The sequence below is a fragment of the Pseudochaenichthys georgianus genome, chromosome 21 (assembly GCF_902827115.2).
Source record: "Pseudochaenichthys georgianus chromosome 21, fPseGeo1.2, whole genome shotgun sequence".
Lineage (NCBI taxonomy): Eukaryota > Metazoa > Chordata > Actinopteri > Perciformes > Channichthyidae > Pseudochaenichthys > Pseudochaenichthys georgianus.
The window spans coordinates 14,308,238-14,325,359 of record NC_047523.1 but is presented as its reverse complement, the minus strand read 5'-3'; the positions used below and the strand labels follow the sequence as shown (position 1 = coordinate 14,325,359).

The following is a 17,122-nucleotide window of genomic DNA, read 5'->3' as shown; positions in this document are numbered from 1 at the left end:
CTGGCACCCTATTGGGACTTCATTTGAGAATCGCTGACGTAGACAGACCCATCCATTTCATCAACACATGACACAATAGTTGCATTTTGATACACCAGTCTTAAGAAAAACACTTTTCTACCTGCTGGGAAACTCAACCATAGAATAGAACACTGGTTTCCAAGTTATTTAACAATAATATTATCTACTTTTTGGTGTTTTATTATTTTAAATGTAATATGGGATTATTGACGGATACCTTGTCGTTGATATTAGACAAGATAATCAGTTGAATTACTTTGAAAAGTAATTGCCAATAAAAACGATAATTAGTTACGGCAATATTTATCAATCTTATTTTTTATCAATTAAAAATCAATTAAAATCAGTTGAGTATAGATATATGAGCCTAACATATTCACCAGTGTATTGAAATCTTCAAAAATCCAACACACCATTTATTATAATTTGCATTTAATTATTTTTCATCTTGTATTCATCAAAAATAATATTCCAAAGACACATTTGACAATGTATCTTTGTTTTTTTTCCTCTTAATTGAGTTTTATATCCTTTCATAATGACTTTGCTTGTCAGATATTGATGACTTTACACTTTATGTAGCTGTGATTTATGCCATGATTATGAATGATAAATGCATGCACCTATACTAGGGGTGTAACGGTTCACAGAAGTCACGGTTCGGTTCATACCTCGGTTTGGGGGTCACGGTTCTGTACGGGTTCGGTACAACAAGGAAAAGCAAAAAAAAGTCCCAAATGCATAATTTTTTTTGCTGTTATTTATTTTTAACAGTAGTGCACATTTTGGTATGAAAATAAGGAACTCTAACATTTGGAATCATTCAACAGTAACACACACACTCAGATGGCCATATTATTTATAATGGCTGATGTCAAACAAAAAGGTACAAGCTGTACAACTAAAAAGAATGTCTTGAAAATATTAAAATAAATAATAAGAAAGTGTTTGAATCACAATCAATAAAAGGCAATCCAGAACTGTATAACATCTCCTGATGTCAACATATAAAATAAATACAATGATAAATATAAAACAAAATAAAATCTGTAGCCTACCTTTAGGAGCAATGTCTAACATGTGTAATTAACTTGTGTGCAGTGGTGTAGTGGAGATTTTTTTACTGGGGGGACGCTATTTTAAATTAGGTCATCCCAAACAAGTGCGCACGCGCGCAGTGCACTCACAAAACGGGCAGACAGGTCCACAGAAACTACCGGTATGCTTAGTCCTACTTTACTTACTGTACTGCAAAAAGCAGACGGCGCTGTGCTCAACAGACACACACAGACTCAAAACCATGGACACACTGGCACATACGTTACATAAACAATGTATAGGCCTAAATTGCATAAACTATAGTATTGCAACTAAGCAGACAGCGCTGCTTTTCTCTCTCTCTATCTCCACTTTCAAAATCTATTTAAAACTCATAACAAACAAACAAAATTCCCAAATTTGTCCTGAAATTAACTTATTAAATAAACAAAACGAAAAAATATATATAGCCTACTAATGCAAACATTGAATCTGGACTGGAAATTATTCTGATTAGGCCTAGCCTACATTGCAAATAAGCAGACAGCGCTGCTTTTCACACACACACACACACACACACACACACACACACACACACACACACACACACACACACACACACACACACACACACACACACACACACACACACACACACACACACACACACACACACACACACACACACACACACACACACACACACACACACACACACACACACCTTGCGTTTTGAAGACTGATACATCAGATATGGATGAACAAACTTTGCAGCCCAGTTTCCCAGCTTTGCAGTCTATCCACGGGTATGCCTCTTGTTTCCTCCGCCACATCTCCTCCGTCCATACCTCTGGGAAAGGTGAGCTTGAGCTAGCCAGGGGAACGTTGCTAGCGCAGCTAACGTGCACGTTAGCTAGCATTATCCACGTCTTTAGGCGGCTCTTCTGATGATGTACTGTAGTACTAGTAGCAGCTTCACTTGTAGCTTCGGTGCTGCTAGACTCTTTCTTCTTGTGAATTATATTCTTTTTAGAAAATAAGTCAAGTAAAAAATGTTTGCCTGCCATTATAGAGCTTTTTCATTAGCGTTCTTGAGGGAAAGAGCTGCCGCAAAATCGGCGGGCGGTAAGCTGGCCGTGGGTGTGTCACTGACACACCCCCAGCTCGCCGCGGGGTCACGAGCCTGTTGACTAATCATAATTCTTTAAGGAAATCGTTTTTATTTTTTATTATAATTACTGTGAAATGTATTATGTTTTTGTCATTATTACAACAAATACACACTTGCAACTGATAAGACTGACAATGATTTTATATTTATTAGACTATTACAAAAAAGATCATGCTCCAAATAAGTGGGGGTATGGCGTACCCCCGCGTCCAACGCCCACTACACCACTGCTTGTGTGTGTGTGAGGCCATTATGCCTAAATAAAGGTACTCAAGCTTTGCTCTATTTTCAAGTTTTTCTTCAGAAAGATGAGTTTGTCTACGTTGTCAGTAGTGAGGGCAGATCTGTTGGCGGTAACTATGTCACCTGCCGTTGAGAAACCCCTCTCGCTGGGGACTGAGACTGACTCGGGTGTGATTGAGCATGTTTGACGTGTTACCACTAGCATACCGCACCGCTGTCGAACAACGCCGACACACCGTCCTCGTCCGATCCACAACATCCCCATCATTGTTGTCGTCCACAGGGAACCCAAAATGTTCCCACACACCTGATTTAAAAGAAGCAGGTGGGTTCTAGCTCCTGTGTGTTGTGTGAACTCGCCATAGATACTAACTTTTCTTCTTCATGTATTGTGTTCGTTTTGTTGTGTTTTGTTCTTGTTCTTCATTTGTTATTTACGGGCGGCTGGCTTTTAGGCGCAATACCGCCCCCTGGATTATATATAGTGTAATACTGCCCTGAGTGACAGACTTTTTTCCCACTCGTAAAAAAATGCGTATTCGCCGTGTGACTGCATGTGCCGAACCGTGATGGTACGGGACGAATACGGATACCGTTACACCCCTAACCTATACACAAACGTATACGTAACACTTTCTGAATGTTTTCCTTTCTTGCTCTGAACTCATCACTCATTTCTCCGTCTCTTTTTCTCTCTCAGAGCTCAGGAAGTGTTCCGTCAGGCGATGCGCTCCCAGGTTGTCCGCTTGGAAGTAGTTCCCTCCTCCAACAGAGAACGCTATGAGAAGAGTTTTATTGGTCAGCTGATTGGAAACAATGCCGGTCCAGACAGCAGCCCTCGGGTGGCCAAGTCCAAACCACCGCCTCCCCCCATCAAAGCCAAACCTGTGTTCAAGCCCTCTGAGAATCCAGCCATGCGATTGGCAGAGGAAGCTGCCTCCACAGAAGCTGCTGTTAGTGTAAGTTCTCTGCTCCAAGTCAACTTGACCTGAGATAAGTTCAGATAAACCTTTATTGATCCACGCGGGGGAGTTCAGGTGTCACAGCAGCAACAACGAGGAAACTTGAGATAAACTAAAATGTTGTTACATTGAATATAAAGAAACAATCGGCTCATTACATAATAACATCATATTCAGATTATCCTTAATTAATCAAATGTTTTTAGCAACATTGAACCAAAAGTATCTATATTTGTAGGCTCCTTGATTAGCAACAGGAAGAAACTGACTGAAGTCGATGTTATGTCAGTTTGCCGTATGCTTTAGACACAGCTTTCTGCACACGTTTTTAAAAACACATAAAAGCATTACTGCCTCCCAAAACCTTCCTCCCTTAAAACTTAAGAATTATTTAGGTATGAAAATGCCTTGATTTTACATATTGTTCCCATAATGATTTGGCATGGCTTGTAATGTCAGCTTTTGCACACAGTGTATCTTTAATTTAGAGTTGTTGTATGACTTTAAATTCTGTCTGTGTATTTTCAGTTTACACAAACTGAATCAATGAAACATTATCTTTTTTAGTTTACTTCATCTTTTTATTTGATTTCAGTCTTTCTTATCCAAACTGATTTACTTGAGTCGTTCACATCACCATGGTGACATGGCTGACATTTGAAAAACATCTGGCACAGATGCAACAGTTGCTTAGCAACAGCTCAGCATCACCTTATTTTCTTAAAAACGGGTCTGTTGATCTATATTCTGTTCTAATGATGTCAAAGCACAGTTTCAGAACTAATGAGCATGTTGTCCAGGTTCATGCACACTACGGTGTGGGTTATAACAGGCTTTATTTTCACTTTGAATCAGAATCCGAATCAGAATTAGAATATGAAATGAATCCCGAGGGAATCGCTTTTGTACCAGTTGCTCCATTTAAAAACACAATAACATAAAGGATAGGTAAAAAAAGACAGAGAAATAGAAAATGAGTAGTAAAATGTGTTTTTTCCGATCTTTATTAGACCTCTTTAATTTTTCTGTTAAATGATGATCAATACATCGATAACGATATGTCATAAATAACTGCAAGTTGCCATCACATTTTCAACAACACATTGATACAACATTTTAGAAGGTTAGACAAACAACAACAAAAAACCCATTACATTGTATATGTAATGAATAATAAACAATATGACAAGGATCAATCATCAGCTCACATGTTTAGAAACTATGCATTTAGAATGTGACAAATGGGGCATTTAGAATTAAAATGTCAAAAACAAAGCAGCCTGTCTTCTCTAATGTTTTTAACAGCTGTTAAATGATGTACTTAAATGCTCAACGTTCTCAACCTAGACACCCAAGGGAAGGAGTGAGAGCCCCTCTCTTAAGAAAGGAGCTGTTCTCTCAAGCCTGGTGACCAATAAGAAAGCAGGACGAAAACTGAGGATCGATCTGAAGAAAGGTGAGGAACACACAGCTACTGACGACTCAGACCAGTCTCTCTCTTGATGCAGTTCCTCAATCCCTCCTTCAAAATATCACACTTAGTTATTCAAAAGAAAGATGCATATTATTTTCCATCTGTGTCAAAATATAGACTGTTTTTGGGGTAAACAAATGGCCTGCCATACTGTAATGTTATTGCTGCAAATGTAGTTGTGTGTGTTGGATCAGCACATTGCTTTCAGAGATTGAGGAAGAACAAAGCAAAACCAAATATGTTCACCTCCGTGTATCAGATTCGATTTGATTAGATATGAACAATGCTACTTCATTATTTCCAAAGGGGAATCTTTTTTTTTACAGCAGCATGTTAACAAGGCATTTCACATGAGTAAATATATACATATCAACACTAGAAATATATATATCTGTAGAGTATCTATAGAATACACATTATACAGAATAATTAGGAATACACTTATAGACCAACCTATTACAACAAAATATATAAATATACAGGATATACATTTAACAAGTAGTTGCAGTTTTTACTATGTTATTCAAGAGGAAAAAAGGTGTTCCTTTTCTTTTTCCCAGACATTTTCTGAATTTGTTAACCCCTCTATTTTTTAAATGCACATAATGGACCCTCATTAAGCACAATGCTGTTCTCCCAGCATTGTGATTATTTCTCCAAAGCTTCCTTTCTCTGTTCTCCGGCCCCCTCTGCTTCCCCTCATCCTTCCTTTCTCCATCTTCCTGATTCCCTCTCTTCAGGGTCTATTAAGTCTTTATTGATCTGTTCATTTCTGCTGATATGAATTCATACCGGACCAAACTGCTGACTTGGCTCTGCTAAAGAGACCCGACTAAATGAGGTCTATAAAACACACAAGTCTCTGTGTGTGTGTGGTCTCTTTTGTGAGTGCTTTCACACACATCTGTGTGTGTGTGTGTGTGTGTGTGTGTGTGTGTGTGTGTGTGTGCGCGCGCGCATGTGTTTTTCACTGATTGTTATTTTAATCTTCATCACGTCTCTTTCCAGAACATACACTCCCTGTTTCCGCCGTGTTGCACTCATTTCTCTTTTACCTTTTCCTCATCTCTTCCTCATTTCTTTTTTCTGTATACCTCCTCTCTGCCCCACAACTGAACCCATGTTTAAAGCCTTCACACCTGCAGATACTCTAGCACCAGCTATAGCTAAAGGGTTTACAGTTATTTTACACACACGCACGCACGCACGCACTCACGCACTCACGCACGCACGCACGCACGCACACACACACACACACACACACACACACACACACACACACACACTCCAAAGGCTTTTAGTTATCACGCTAACAATATGTAGTCAGGAGCTGAGTCAACAACACAGTGTTGTTGAAGTTCTCAGGAATATTGTTGTGTGTGTGTGTGTGTGTGTGTGTGTGTGTGTGTGTGTGTGTGTGTGTGTGTGTGTGTGTGTGTGTGTGTGTGTGTGTGTGTGTGTGTGTGTGTGTGTGTGTGTGTGTGTGTGTGTGTGTGTGTGTGTGTGTGTGTGTGTGTGTGTGTGTGTGTGTGTGTGTGTGTGTGTGTGTGTGTGTGTGTGTGTGTGTGTGTGTGTGTGTGTGTGTGTGTGACATATTTCAGAACTCAGAGATCACTCTCAGAGCTTCTGGGAAACACATTTGGAGGCAGGTAGTGAACAGCTATACAGGATATTTGTGTCGAGACAGGCTTAGTAGTGATTCTTATGCTTCTTTAATCAACCTTTATACTCAGTCACATTTCTTCGTTTGTGTTTGTGTGTGTGTGTAGGTTCAGAAGGTCTGGGTTTTACCGTTGTAACCAGAGATTCTTCCGTCCACGGTCCTGGTCCTATTCTGGTCAAAAACATTCTGGCACGTGGAGCCGCTGTCAAAGATGGACGCTTGCAGTCTGGAGATCGCATTCTTGAGGTAAAGGGTAGCTTACTGTTAGCATTCATGAAATCATGAAAACAAGAGATACAGATAAAGGTAGATCTGCCAAAGCGGGTGAGCGGCCGATCAGTCATGTGACCAAACAAATGTACACACACATGCCGCATAATGGTGTTAACAATGCACACAGCGGCAAACACATAAACATCAAAGCCACACTCTCACAACCAGTGGAGTTATGAAATACTGTAAAATACTTTCCATTTCATGCTGTTTCATGGTCCTACTGACCAATATTGTTCTTTTTACTCAACTACATTTTCCTGACGGCTTTGGTTACTAGTTATTTTACAGCTTCATTTCTAAGCTAAAATAAAATACAAATAAACTGATAAATTAACTTTGATATATTAATAAAGGTTAAGATATTCAGCAGCAGTATACAAAGTAAATGAGTTTCGTATTTAGCAGGTGCTACGAACAAATGAATGTATCAATAGTCATATTCCAGTCATTTCATGTATTTGATTTTCAAATAGGCCTTTACACACAGTAAGTACTTTTACTTTTGTACTTGAGTAAGATTTTGAATGCAGGACTTTTACAAATGAAAAGTATGATTATGCGTCATGTCATCGGTTTGGAAGTTACTGAACGTCAATGAAGAAGACATACAAAAAATTACACTTATGCTGATAATGGTGATGTATTGACTTTCTGTTTGTATGTGTGTGATTGTGTGTGTTTGTGCATTTAGGTCAACGGTGTGGATACCACAGGTGTGGGCCAGGAGGAGCTGGTGTGTATGCTCCGCAGCACGCGACAGGGAGAGAGTGTGTGTCTTGTGGTCCTACGGCAGGAAGACATGTTCCTGCCCCGAGAGATGGTAAGAACCAATCACAATGCTGCATTATCAGCCAATGAAACAAGATGTTGATTGGCAGGTCAGTGGCTAGTTAAGCAATAGAAGAACTACTTCTGCAACGAGAAGGACAGGCACAGCTACATGAACCAGTTTGCAAATGTCCACTCCCTCTAATTATGCGGTTTCTCGTCCAACCAACAGGCTTGCCTTGATGATGCACAGCTCAGCAACCTATAGGAAATCGTCTTGTTATACGCAATATTATAATAATATAATATTCTGAATTATTTTGAAAGATAACACATTTGCAGTCATGTTTTCTCTTACCACGCAATCATGTAACACAGCATTTCATAGAACTCCATTGTGATTGAATGAAACGAGCCCATGGTAAAGCTTCTTCTTGATATTGGTAAACCATTTTGGGTTATCTTTCCTTTGCACTTGTTTCTGCTGAATTTCATCACTGTTTTCATTAATAAACACTTCTTTTATTCACCTTTGTTCTATTCTTCCATGCTTTGTCCTTTAAAATCTAACGTTGCATGACCAACCACTATGCATGCTTGTTATAGCTCTCTTTAGACTTTTTCCAATCCCTGCTGTTGTTCGCTCTTCAAATCTATAACAAAACCCAATTAATGAATGTTCCTTATTGAAATATATTCTGCTTTCACACTTAAGCATGTAGAGAAAGTCTGTAGCTCTTTGTCATTCACCTGAAAGGTGTTGTACTCTTGGAAGTGGTTCTTAAAGTGAGCTACCTAAAGTGAAATATTGATCACATGTTCAATTATTTGTTTTTTTAATAACGTTTCACCCGCTAGCTAGATTCGATATTTAAGTTTTCAAATATTCAAAAGTTACTAATATGACAACTCGTGATTTGCGCAATCAGATTATTTCTACTTACAGTATGCATTTTATATTGGGTGTGTATCATCCTATGAAGGGGGGCCATGGTCTTAAAGAGTTTGGGAACCACCACTCTAAGGTGTTTTTGTGAAAAACTTAATTTTTCCCTTCAACTTTGAAACCCGTGTTTACACTTGCACAAACAGCATAACAACAAGTCTTGCTCTATAAAACCACAAGACCTTATTTTATAATTTAGCCAGACTTACTTTTGTCTTCCCTCCACCTATCACTCATGTCTTTGGTTCACTGTATTTTATTCTTTATATGTTCACTTCTCTGTGTTTTTTCCCCTTTGTGTCTCTTTCCGCACTTATCGACTGGTGTTTCCTTAAAGGCTGCATGGAAGTTCCACACACACACACACACACACACACACACACACACACACACACACACACACACACACACACACACACACACACACACACACACACACACACACACACACACACACACACACACACACACACACACACACATGCTTGCGACCCTGAGCCCCATAGGAAATTCTGTTTCTGCAGACAGGAAAAGGAGAGGTGTGTTGGGAGTGTGTAATGTACATGTGTTAACATATAGGATCATTTGTGAGTATTGTATCTAGTCCAGATGTCCAGTTTCTTTTTGTACGCATGTCTGAACTCCATGGCAGTCTTCTTTGTCTACTTGTCATGATGTTACGTCTGTTCTTTCAAAACCTCTCTCTGAAAGTAGCACTTAGTAGTACTTTGTCTACTTCCAGACTGTTTCATGGCAAACAATACTAGAAAGCTGCAATGGTAGCACATTTGAAAGGGGTGTGAATCTGTGTGTTTCTTTAATCTGGGGAAAATAATGATCACTTTCTAAATCTAAAATAGGTGTTTTACTGATGAACTAATTAGGAGAAAAATGACAGTTAAGTGCTAATGCTTATACATTTAACTGAGGTTTCTACATTATTTGCTGCTAGCATATATGGCTTATGACATTATACTATATTTACAAAATCCCTCTACCTCACTACCTGAAACCATCCGCCTCATAAACACCTTTTCTGAATTATCCGATTATACTATTAACTGGTCTAAATCAACCCTTCCTCCACTCTCATCTAATAGCCTTCTTTTCTGCGTACTGGTAATTTTACTTACTTAGGAATCAACATTTCCCCCAGGCTGACATAATTAGTACATCTGAACTTCACCCCACTTCTCAAAACAATAGAAGACAACCTTCAACGTTAGATGAATCTCCCAATATCCCTTATAGGCAGAATTGCAACAGTCAAAATGACCATACTCCCAATGATAAATTACCTATTCTCAATGATCCCTATCAAACCCCCACCCACTTGGTTCAAATCTATAGACTCTGCCATCTCAAAATTGTACTGGTAAACACAAAACACCTAGAATCAAACTATCTACTATTCAAAAACGCAAGAGTCAAGGTGGCTTAGAAGCACCAAACGTTCTGCATTACTTCATTGCCCAGCAACTACAATACATTTACAAATGGACTAATCCTAATAATTCCGACACCTCCTGGTTAGACATTGAACAAACATTGTCCAAAGATATTCAGACTTACCGTTCATAAGCCACCCCATCATACGTCATCCATGCTTCAAAAACCCTGCAATAGCCACAACTCTGAAAGCCTGGTGGACATTTTACGAATTAACACAATTTCACCCACCGAACACACTCCCATCTGGAACAATCCTGACTTTCTAATAAACAGAAAACCTTTACATTTCAAATCATGGATTGCCAAAGGCATCACACACCTCAAACATATATTTCATGAACACAAGTTAATTCCATTTTCTGATTTGGTCCAGAAGTACGGCATCAGGGACATCAATATTTAGAATATTTACAACTCAAATCATCCATTCAAACCAAAGTTAACAGCAAAACGTTGAACTCTTATCCCCCCCTCAGAAATATTCCAAATCAAATTAAGAATAAAACTGCTTTCAAAAATATATATATAAATTAATTTATTCTGCAGACTTAACAATGTCCATCCCCTCAAATAAATGGGAAAAAGATCTACAGATCACCGAGCGCCGACTTCTGGTCTCAAATCTGCAGAAACATCTTCTCCATATCAACCAACACCAACATGCACCTCATACAATATAAGATTATTCACAGAGTGCACTACACAGGGGAAAGGATGTTTAAAATGGGTTTTGTAGTTTCTCACATCTGTTCTCATTGCTCACTTAACACCACAGACACCAACATGCATGCCACATGGGAGTGCATATTCACTGACAACCTCTCTCTTTTGCTGGACTGCCACATCCCTCTTCTTCCATCCCTTTGTTTACTAGGAGACATTTCCAATGTGAACATCAACATTACATCAAGTCGAATTCTGTCCATAGCCCTAATCATTGCAAAACAAAACTATCCTCATGAATTGGAAATCACGACACAAAAGCAATATCACAATTTGGAAAAACCTGCTTATATAATACATTTCAATGGAAGAAGTATCTGCCGGCATAACAAAACAAACCAATGATATTCATATTGATGTAATCTGGAACCCATTTCTTGAAACATTTAATTAATAATCCTCAATCCGATTTTACCCATCACCCCTTTCTACTTCTTTAAGGTCATGCTACTATTTATATCCCCCCCCCCTTCCTATGATATATGACTATTAACTAACTATATTAATAACTATTATTGTTACTCATTTCATTTTAATTATAATTTTGTCATTTATTACTCTCTTTTTGTCCAATCCACACACACACACACACACACACACACACACACACACACACACACACACACACACACACACACACACACACACACACACACACACACACACACACACACACACACACACACACACACACACACTGTTTTTGTTTTCTTTTTTTGTCTCCATGTATACTTTATTTGTCTTGTATACTTGTAAATGCTCCTTATTAAAAAAAAAGAATAGTCAAATCACATCTATAATCAGAAAAAATACTCCATACACATTCAGAACCGGAGTACACTTGGAAATCGACTTTATGGCAGAACAGAGATTCATTATCAACAATACAATGTCATTTATACATTTGTACACTTACGACATGTCCAAATTGCACAATAGTGTTGCTGGTTTTATTTTTTCAACTTGACAAGATTTTAAATTTAAGTTGTTTTTTGTAAAATGTCCCCATATGGGTACTCCACCAAAATATACCTCACCGCCAGGAAACAGAACCCCCTTTAGTCCTGTATTATTCATACACACGCTCAGGGAAATAAATGTCCTAGTATTGTCCTTGGGTATACACAATTACACACCGAAACGTCTCCCATAGGTAAAGTATTGTCTCCGTCTATTTGGAGGTCTGCTTAAAACCAACCAACGATTCAAGGACACTGCTGCAGTTTGACTGTGTTTATAGATGTGTCACAGAAATTGGATATGTTGTGTTTGTGTGTTCACGGAAATACATTTCGTATTGTGAGAGGCATTATTTATTTTGTCTTAGACAAGAAAATAACAAGCTTTAAGGATATTTTGTTAGTCAGGAGATGCAGGTTCTCTGTCTGAAACAAAGCAAACAAGATCGATTTGACTGCAACTGCATAGTAGATGCAGAACTAAGGCCTTTATGCAAACAATTGTCAAAACCTAATTATTTCATGATTTCAGAATTCATTTGAGCTAATCTGTGTTTAATTGTATGATTCTTAAGAAGTGTATCTCTCCTACTGCAGATATCCATAGGTCAGAAAGACCTTTTGGCTTTCTTCATTGCAACAGTGATACTGCTAATATACGTGTTGGGGATATCTAAATACATTCTTTAAATTTGAGAACTAGAGTTTCTGCTGCTGTTGCTGAATTTAAATTAATGATAATGCAAATTATATTTATGTCAAAGTAGGACCGATGGAAACATGTATAAAGAAGATGTATTGGTCGAAAGGCAAACTGATGAGGCTCTAGTCCTGTCACCCTGAAGTGAGGAATGAGTATGAACGATGAATGGATTTACTCTTCATTGCAGTTTAGTGTGAGAACTGATAAATGACATGGGTAAGCTGCAGTTTCTCATAAGCACGCTTAGCTCAGCTTAGTACATCATTCTAGATAGATGATTGATCTTGCGAATGAAGATATAAAGAATGTCCCTTAAATAAAACTGAATTTTCTTTTGGAAAAGTGCTGTTGAGGAGGTTGGGTAAAGAAGTCTGAGGAAAGAAGCTGCTCTGTAGTCTGGTGTTATGGCAGCGGATACTTCTATATCACTTGCCAGACGGCAGCAGGGTGAACAGGCTGTTACTTGGATTGATATTGTCTCTTTGTATACCATCTTAGAAGTGGGCATAGTCCCAGTGGTATCACTCATTGGTTTGTGGGCTACCAGTTTATAGCCTTACATTTGGCTTTTTCAGCCGTTCACATCTTTTTTTGTTGCTATTGTCATCTTTTTTTTTTTTTATAGTATAGCCAAACATTGAACAAAACACACGGTGAAAGCGTTAAAATTCGAAGACAACAAAAAACACAGACAACATCAAGTCTGGACAACACGGTGGCAGAGACCTGTCAATCACAGGATAGTGATACCCTAAAGTATACACTGCTTTATCGTCTATTTTACTCTAAATTGAACCCTAATTTACAAAATGTATTGAATAAGACTTCAAACTAGGGATTTAGACAATAACATCAATAGAACAATGTTTGCTGAGGTAATACAACAAATAAGAAGTAGGGTAATTTTCTTCATAGACTTCTATACAATCCAAATTCTCAATACGAGGTCTCATAGTTTTTTGTAATCTGGCTGATGATGTTGGTGTTGTCTGCAAACTTCACAACAAAGTTCTCTATGTTGGAGGTTTCAGTCGTGGGTGTAGAGCGTGAACAGAAGGGGGCTGAGCACGCAGCCTTGGGGGGCTCCAGTGTTCAACACAATGAGTAAAGGAGGTGTTAAAGTGTGTGAAAGTCCAATACCCATTGGAAGATTGTATTACTCAAGACTGGAAAGTTAAGTTTTCCAATCATTTCCTTGGAGGAACCTGTATAACTCACTTTTGTCGGGAAGGGGAAGTCTTCAGTGAGTTTTCTTCCCATGTGCCCCTCCATTTCTCTCCCTGTGTTTCTTTCTCTTGCCCTTACACAATCTCGCTGACAGACAGTACGTCCCAGTAGAATTGACCCCTTTCTAATTAACAACTGATTTTACATCAGTCACAATTGTTTTGAAGTGCTATTGTAGTTATGCACAGTGAAGCTGTGAACTCTCCTTGACTCTCCTTGAGATGTAACATATATGTAATGTTGTAGTACAGTAAGTATAGGCATGTATATGTGGAAGGGGGGATTTCAGGAGAATGCTAGTCAACCATTAGCATCTGTTTGAGAGGTGATTCCCTCTTAATGTTTAATGGATTTTGTGCCATCTTGTCTCTGGAAAGAGAACAGTTGTTCATTAATTTAAAAAAAAAAAAAAATTAAATTAACAAAACCAATACTTGTGAACAATTGTTGAGAAGGACTGAACAGTGTAGGAGGTGATGGTGAAGAAGTCAGAAATGTCTTTTTGGAAGTTTTTGCAATGTTGTCATGTGTCTTTAAATAAGACACATGAGATGAATCTGAATCCGGTTTTTGGTTTAATGCCTTTTTTGGTTAGCATTGCAAATCAATCCCTTTTACCGCCGTGTTTGTATTTTCACACCTCAAAGTCGAGCATAAGCCTGGGGATATTATCACACCTTACCAACTGGCATGGCACTCAAGTTTCTGTTTCATATCAACATTCCTACAAACTTCCATACAACTGTGCCAACTCCATTGTAAACATCTCACTGCTACAGAGCACGGCAATACGCAATACGATATGAAATAAAATACAAATTCTGTGCTCACTTCAAACGAGTTTCATTTCTATCACTTCAAATCTCGAAGTCTTTTATGGTTGTTGAGAAAAAGTGACTAGAAAATGTTTTCATATTCTAACTTTGTGCAGCTTTTTTAATTCAATCTTTGCTAAAGACAACATTGCTCATACCATAATGTGTTAACAAACTAAAGGCAGTTACAGGCTACAACACTCATCATTTCCTAAAGGTTATTTTTAATAGTTTAACATTGTTCTTTTGTATAACACATACACATCTCTAACATTAATACCTTGTTCCAACAGCCTTTAAACAGTGATATGGCTACAGTTCCGAAGAGTTTTTTTTCTTAATGATTTGCTGTGAAGCTTTAAGCCAGCTTGTCGGGGTTAGCGGAGAGGAAACAGAAGAAGGATGATGATGAAATGATGGAAGGATCTTGTCTATCTTCTCCTCCCCCTCTTCCGTTGTCTCATTTTTAGCCAACCATCTGGTGTTGTCTGCTAATGTCTGTGCTCGCTGTGGAACAAAGACATTACACCACCTCTACACACGCACGCACGCACACACACACACACACACACACACACACACACACACTTCCTCAAAGTCACAAAGCCTCTCTGTGACATTAGTGTTAATTTCGTCAGCTATTTTTTAATTTAGTTTTAGTCTTAGTCCTGTGTTAAATTTTCTTTTTAGTTTTAGTCATATTTAGTCACCTTCATCCTGTTTTTATTTAGTCAAGTTTTAGTCGACTAAAAGTCTGAGCATTTTAGTCTTATTTTAGTCGACTAAAACAGTAAACATTTTAGTCAAGATTTAGTCGACTAAAAGTCTGAGCATTTTAGTCTTATTTTAGTCAAAGAAAACTAATTATTTTAGTCTACTTTAGTCAATGAAAACTGTTGAGTCTTTTTTAGTCATCAGATTATATAGAACATTTCAGTCAAACTAGTCTAGCAAAACCAATAATTTGTCATTTTAGTATATATAAATAAGATTATATCTTGTCCTTATTTGATGAAAAACACAGGTTGAATGATTAAGAATGCAGCTTTGCAGAGAGTATCTGGTCAGGTGTGTGGTGTTTTTACCTGTGTTATGGCCACATTGCTTCCCTTCTGATAAAACAATGCATTCGCTTTTTTTCTCCGCCTCATTGTAGCGAAAATGGGCCCAAATATCACATTGTTTCTTTATCCCAAGCAGTGGTGGCTTTAGACTTTTTCGTTGTCAGTCATTTTGACGGACAAGATTGTAACATTTCCGTCATAATCCATTATTATCCGTCGAGTGCACAATTTATCACTCACTCGCGCTGACGGGGGGGGTATTCGGTTAACGCGAGTGCGACCACTGCTCCCAAGCCCTGTTGTTGCCATTTTATTTTCTGTTAAATAAGGTTAGTTAGACCATGAGTTAGACCCGAGTCTTTCACGTTAACAATGTGCCGCTGCCCGGTGTAATTCAAATCTACCGCCGCGCGCAGCACAGACGCACACAGCTGCTGCCCTGCCAGTGCCGCAGCACCGGAAATGGAACTGCTGGGAGAAAAACTAACTATCAGAGATGTAACGTTATCTTTCATAATATTTCGTCTCCTCATTTTTCGTCAACGAAAATAAAGAGAGATTTTGGCATAGTTTTTATTTAGTAAACTACATTTTCGTCTCGTCGCTTTTCGTCAACGATATTGCATGATGATTTCGTTACAGTTATTGTTTACTGCCGTCGGTGCCGTCTCGTCATCGTCTCGTTTTCGTCATGGAAAAAAAGGTCGTTGACGAAGAATCCAGGAAATCACATTGTAGGATTTTTAATGAATTCATTGGTAAATTCCTCTGTAAAATAAGCATTTGGTCACCTACAAAACAAACAAGATTTATGGCTCTCACAGACCTGTAACTTCTTCTTTAAGAGCCTCCTCTGTCCTCCACTCGTTAACTGTATTAATAGCACCTGTTTGAACTCGTTATCAGTATAAAAGACACCTGTCCACAACCTCAAACAGTCACACTCCAAACTCCACTATGGCCAAGACCAAAGAGCTGTCAAAGGACACCAGAAACAAAATTGTAGACCTGCACCAGGCTGGGAAGACTGCATCTGCAATAGGTAAGCAGCTTTGTGTGAAGAAATCAACTGTGGGAGCAATTATTAGAAAATGGAAGACATACAAGACCACTGATAATCTCCCTCGATCTGGGGCTTCACGCAAGATCTCACCCCGTGTGGTCAAAATGATCACAAGAACGGTGAGCAAAAATCCCAGAACCACACGGGGGGACCTAGTCAATGACCTGCAGAGAGCTGGGACCAAAGTAATAAAGGCTACCATCAGTAACACACTACGCCGCCAGGGACTCAAATTCTGCAGTGCCAGACGTGTCCCCCTGCTTAAGCCAGTACATGTCCAGGCCCGTCTGAAGTTTGCTAGAGAGCATTTAGATGATCCAGAAGAGGATTGGGAGAATGTCATATGGTCAGATGAAACCAAAATATAACCTTTTGGTAAAAACTCAACTAGACGTGTTTGGAGGAGAAAGAATGCTGAGTTGCATCCAAAGAACACCATACCTACTGTGCAACATGGGGGTGGGAACATCATGCTTTAGGGCTGTTTTTCTGCAAAGGGACCAGGACAACTGATCCGTGTAAAGGAAATAATGAATGGGGCCATGTATCGTGAG

The 17,122-nt window shown here is 38.7% G+C and overlaps 1 protein-coding gene across 3 annotated transcripts in view; it reads left to right on the top strand.

The window, feature by feature from the left end:
- LOC117466535 (partitioning defective 3 homolog B-like) overlaps positions 1-17,122 on the top strand; it is a 291,025-nt gene that overhangs the window by 100,004 nt on the left and 173,899 nt on the right. For all 3 annotated transcript variants that reach the window (XM_034109836.2, XM_034109835.2, XM_034109837.2), the window contains exons 8-11: positions 3,174-3,432; positions 4,783-4,891; positions 6,679-6,818; positions 7,540-7,668. In XM_034109836.2, coding sequence (XP_033965727.1) covers positions 3,174-3,432; positions 4,783-4,891; positions 6,679-6,818; positions 7,540-7,668 — 637 coding nt within the window. The remainder of the gene's footprint in view (positions 1-3,173; positions 3,433-4,782; positions 4,892-6,678; positions 6,819-7,539; positions 7,669-17,122) is intronic.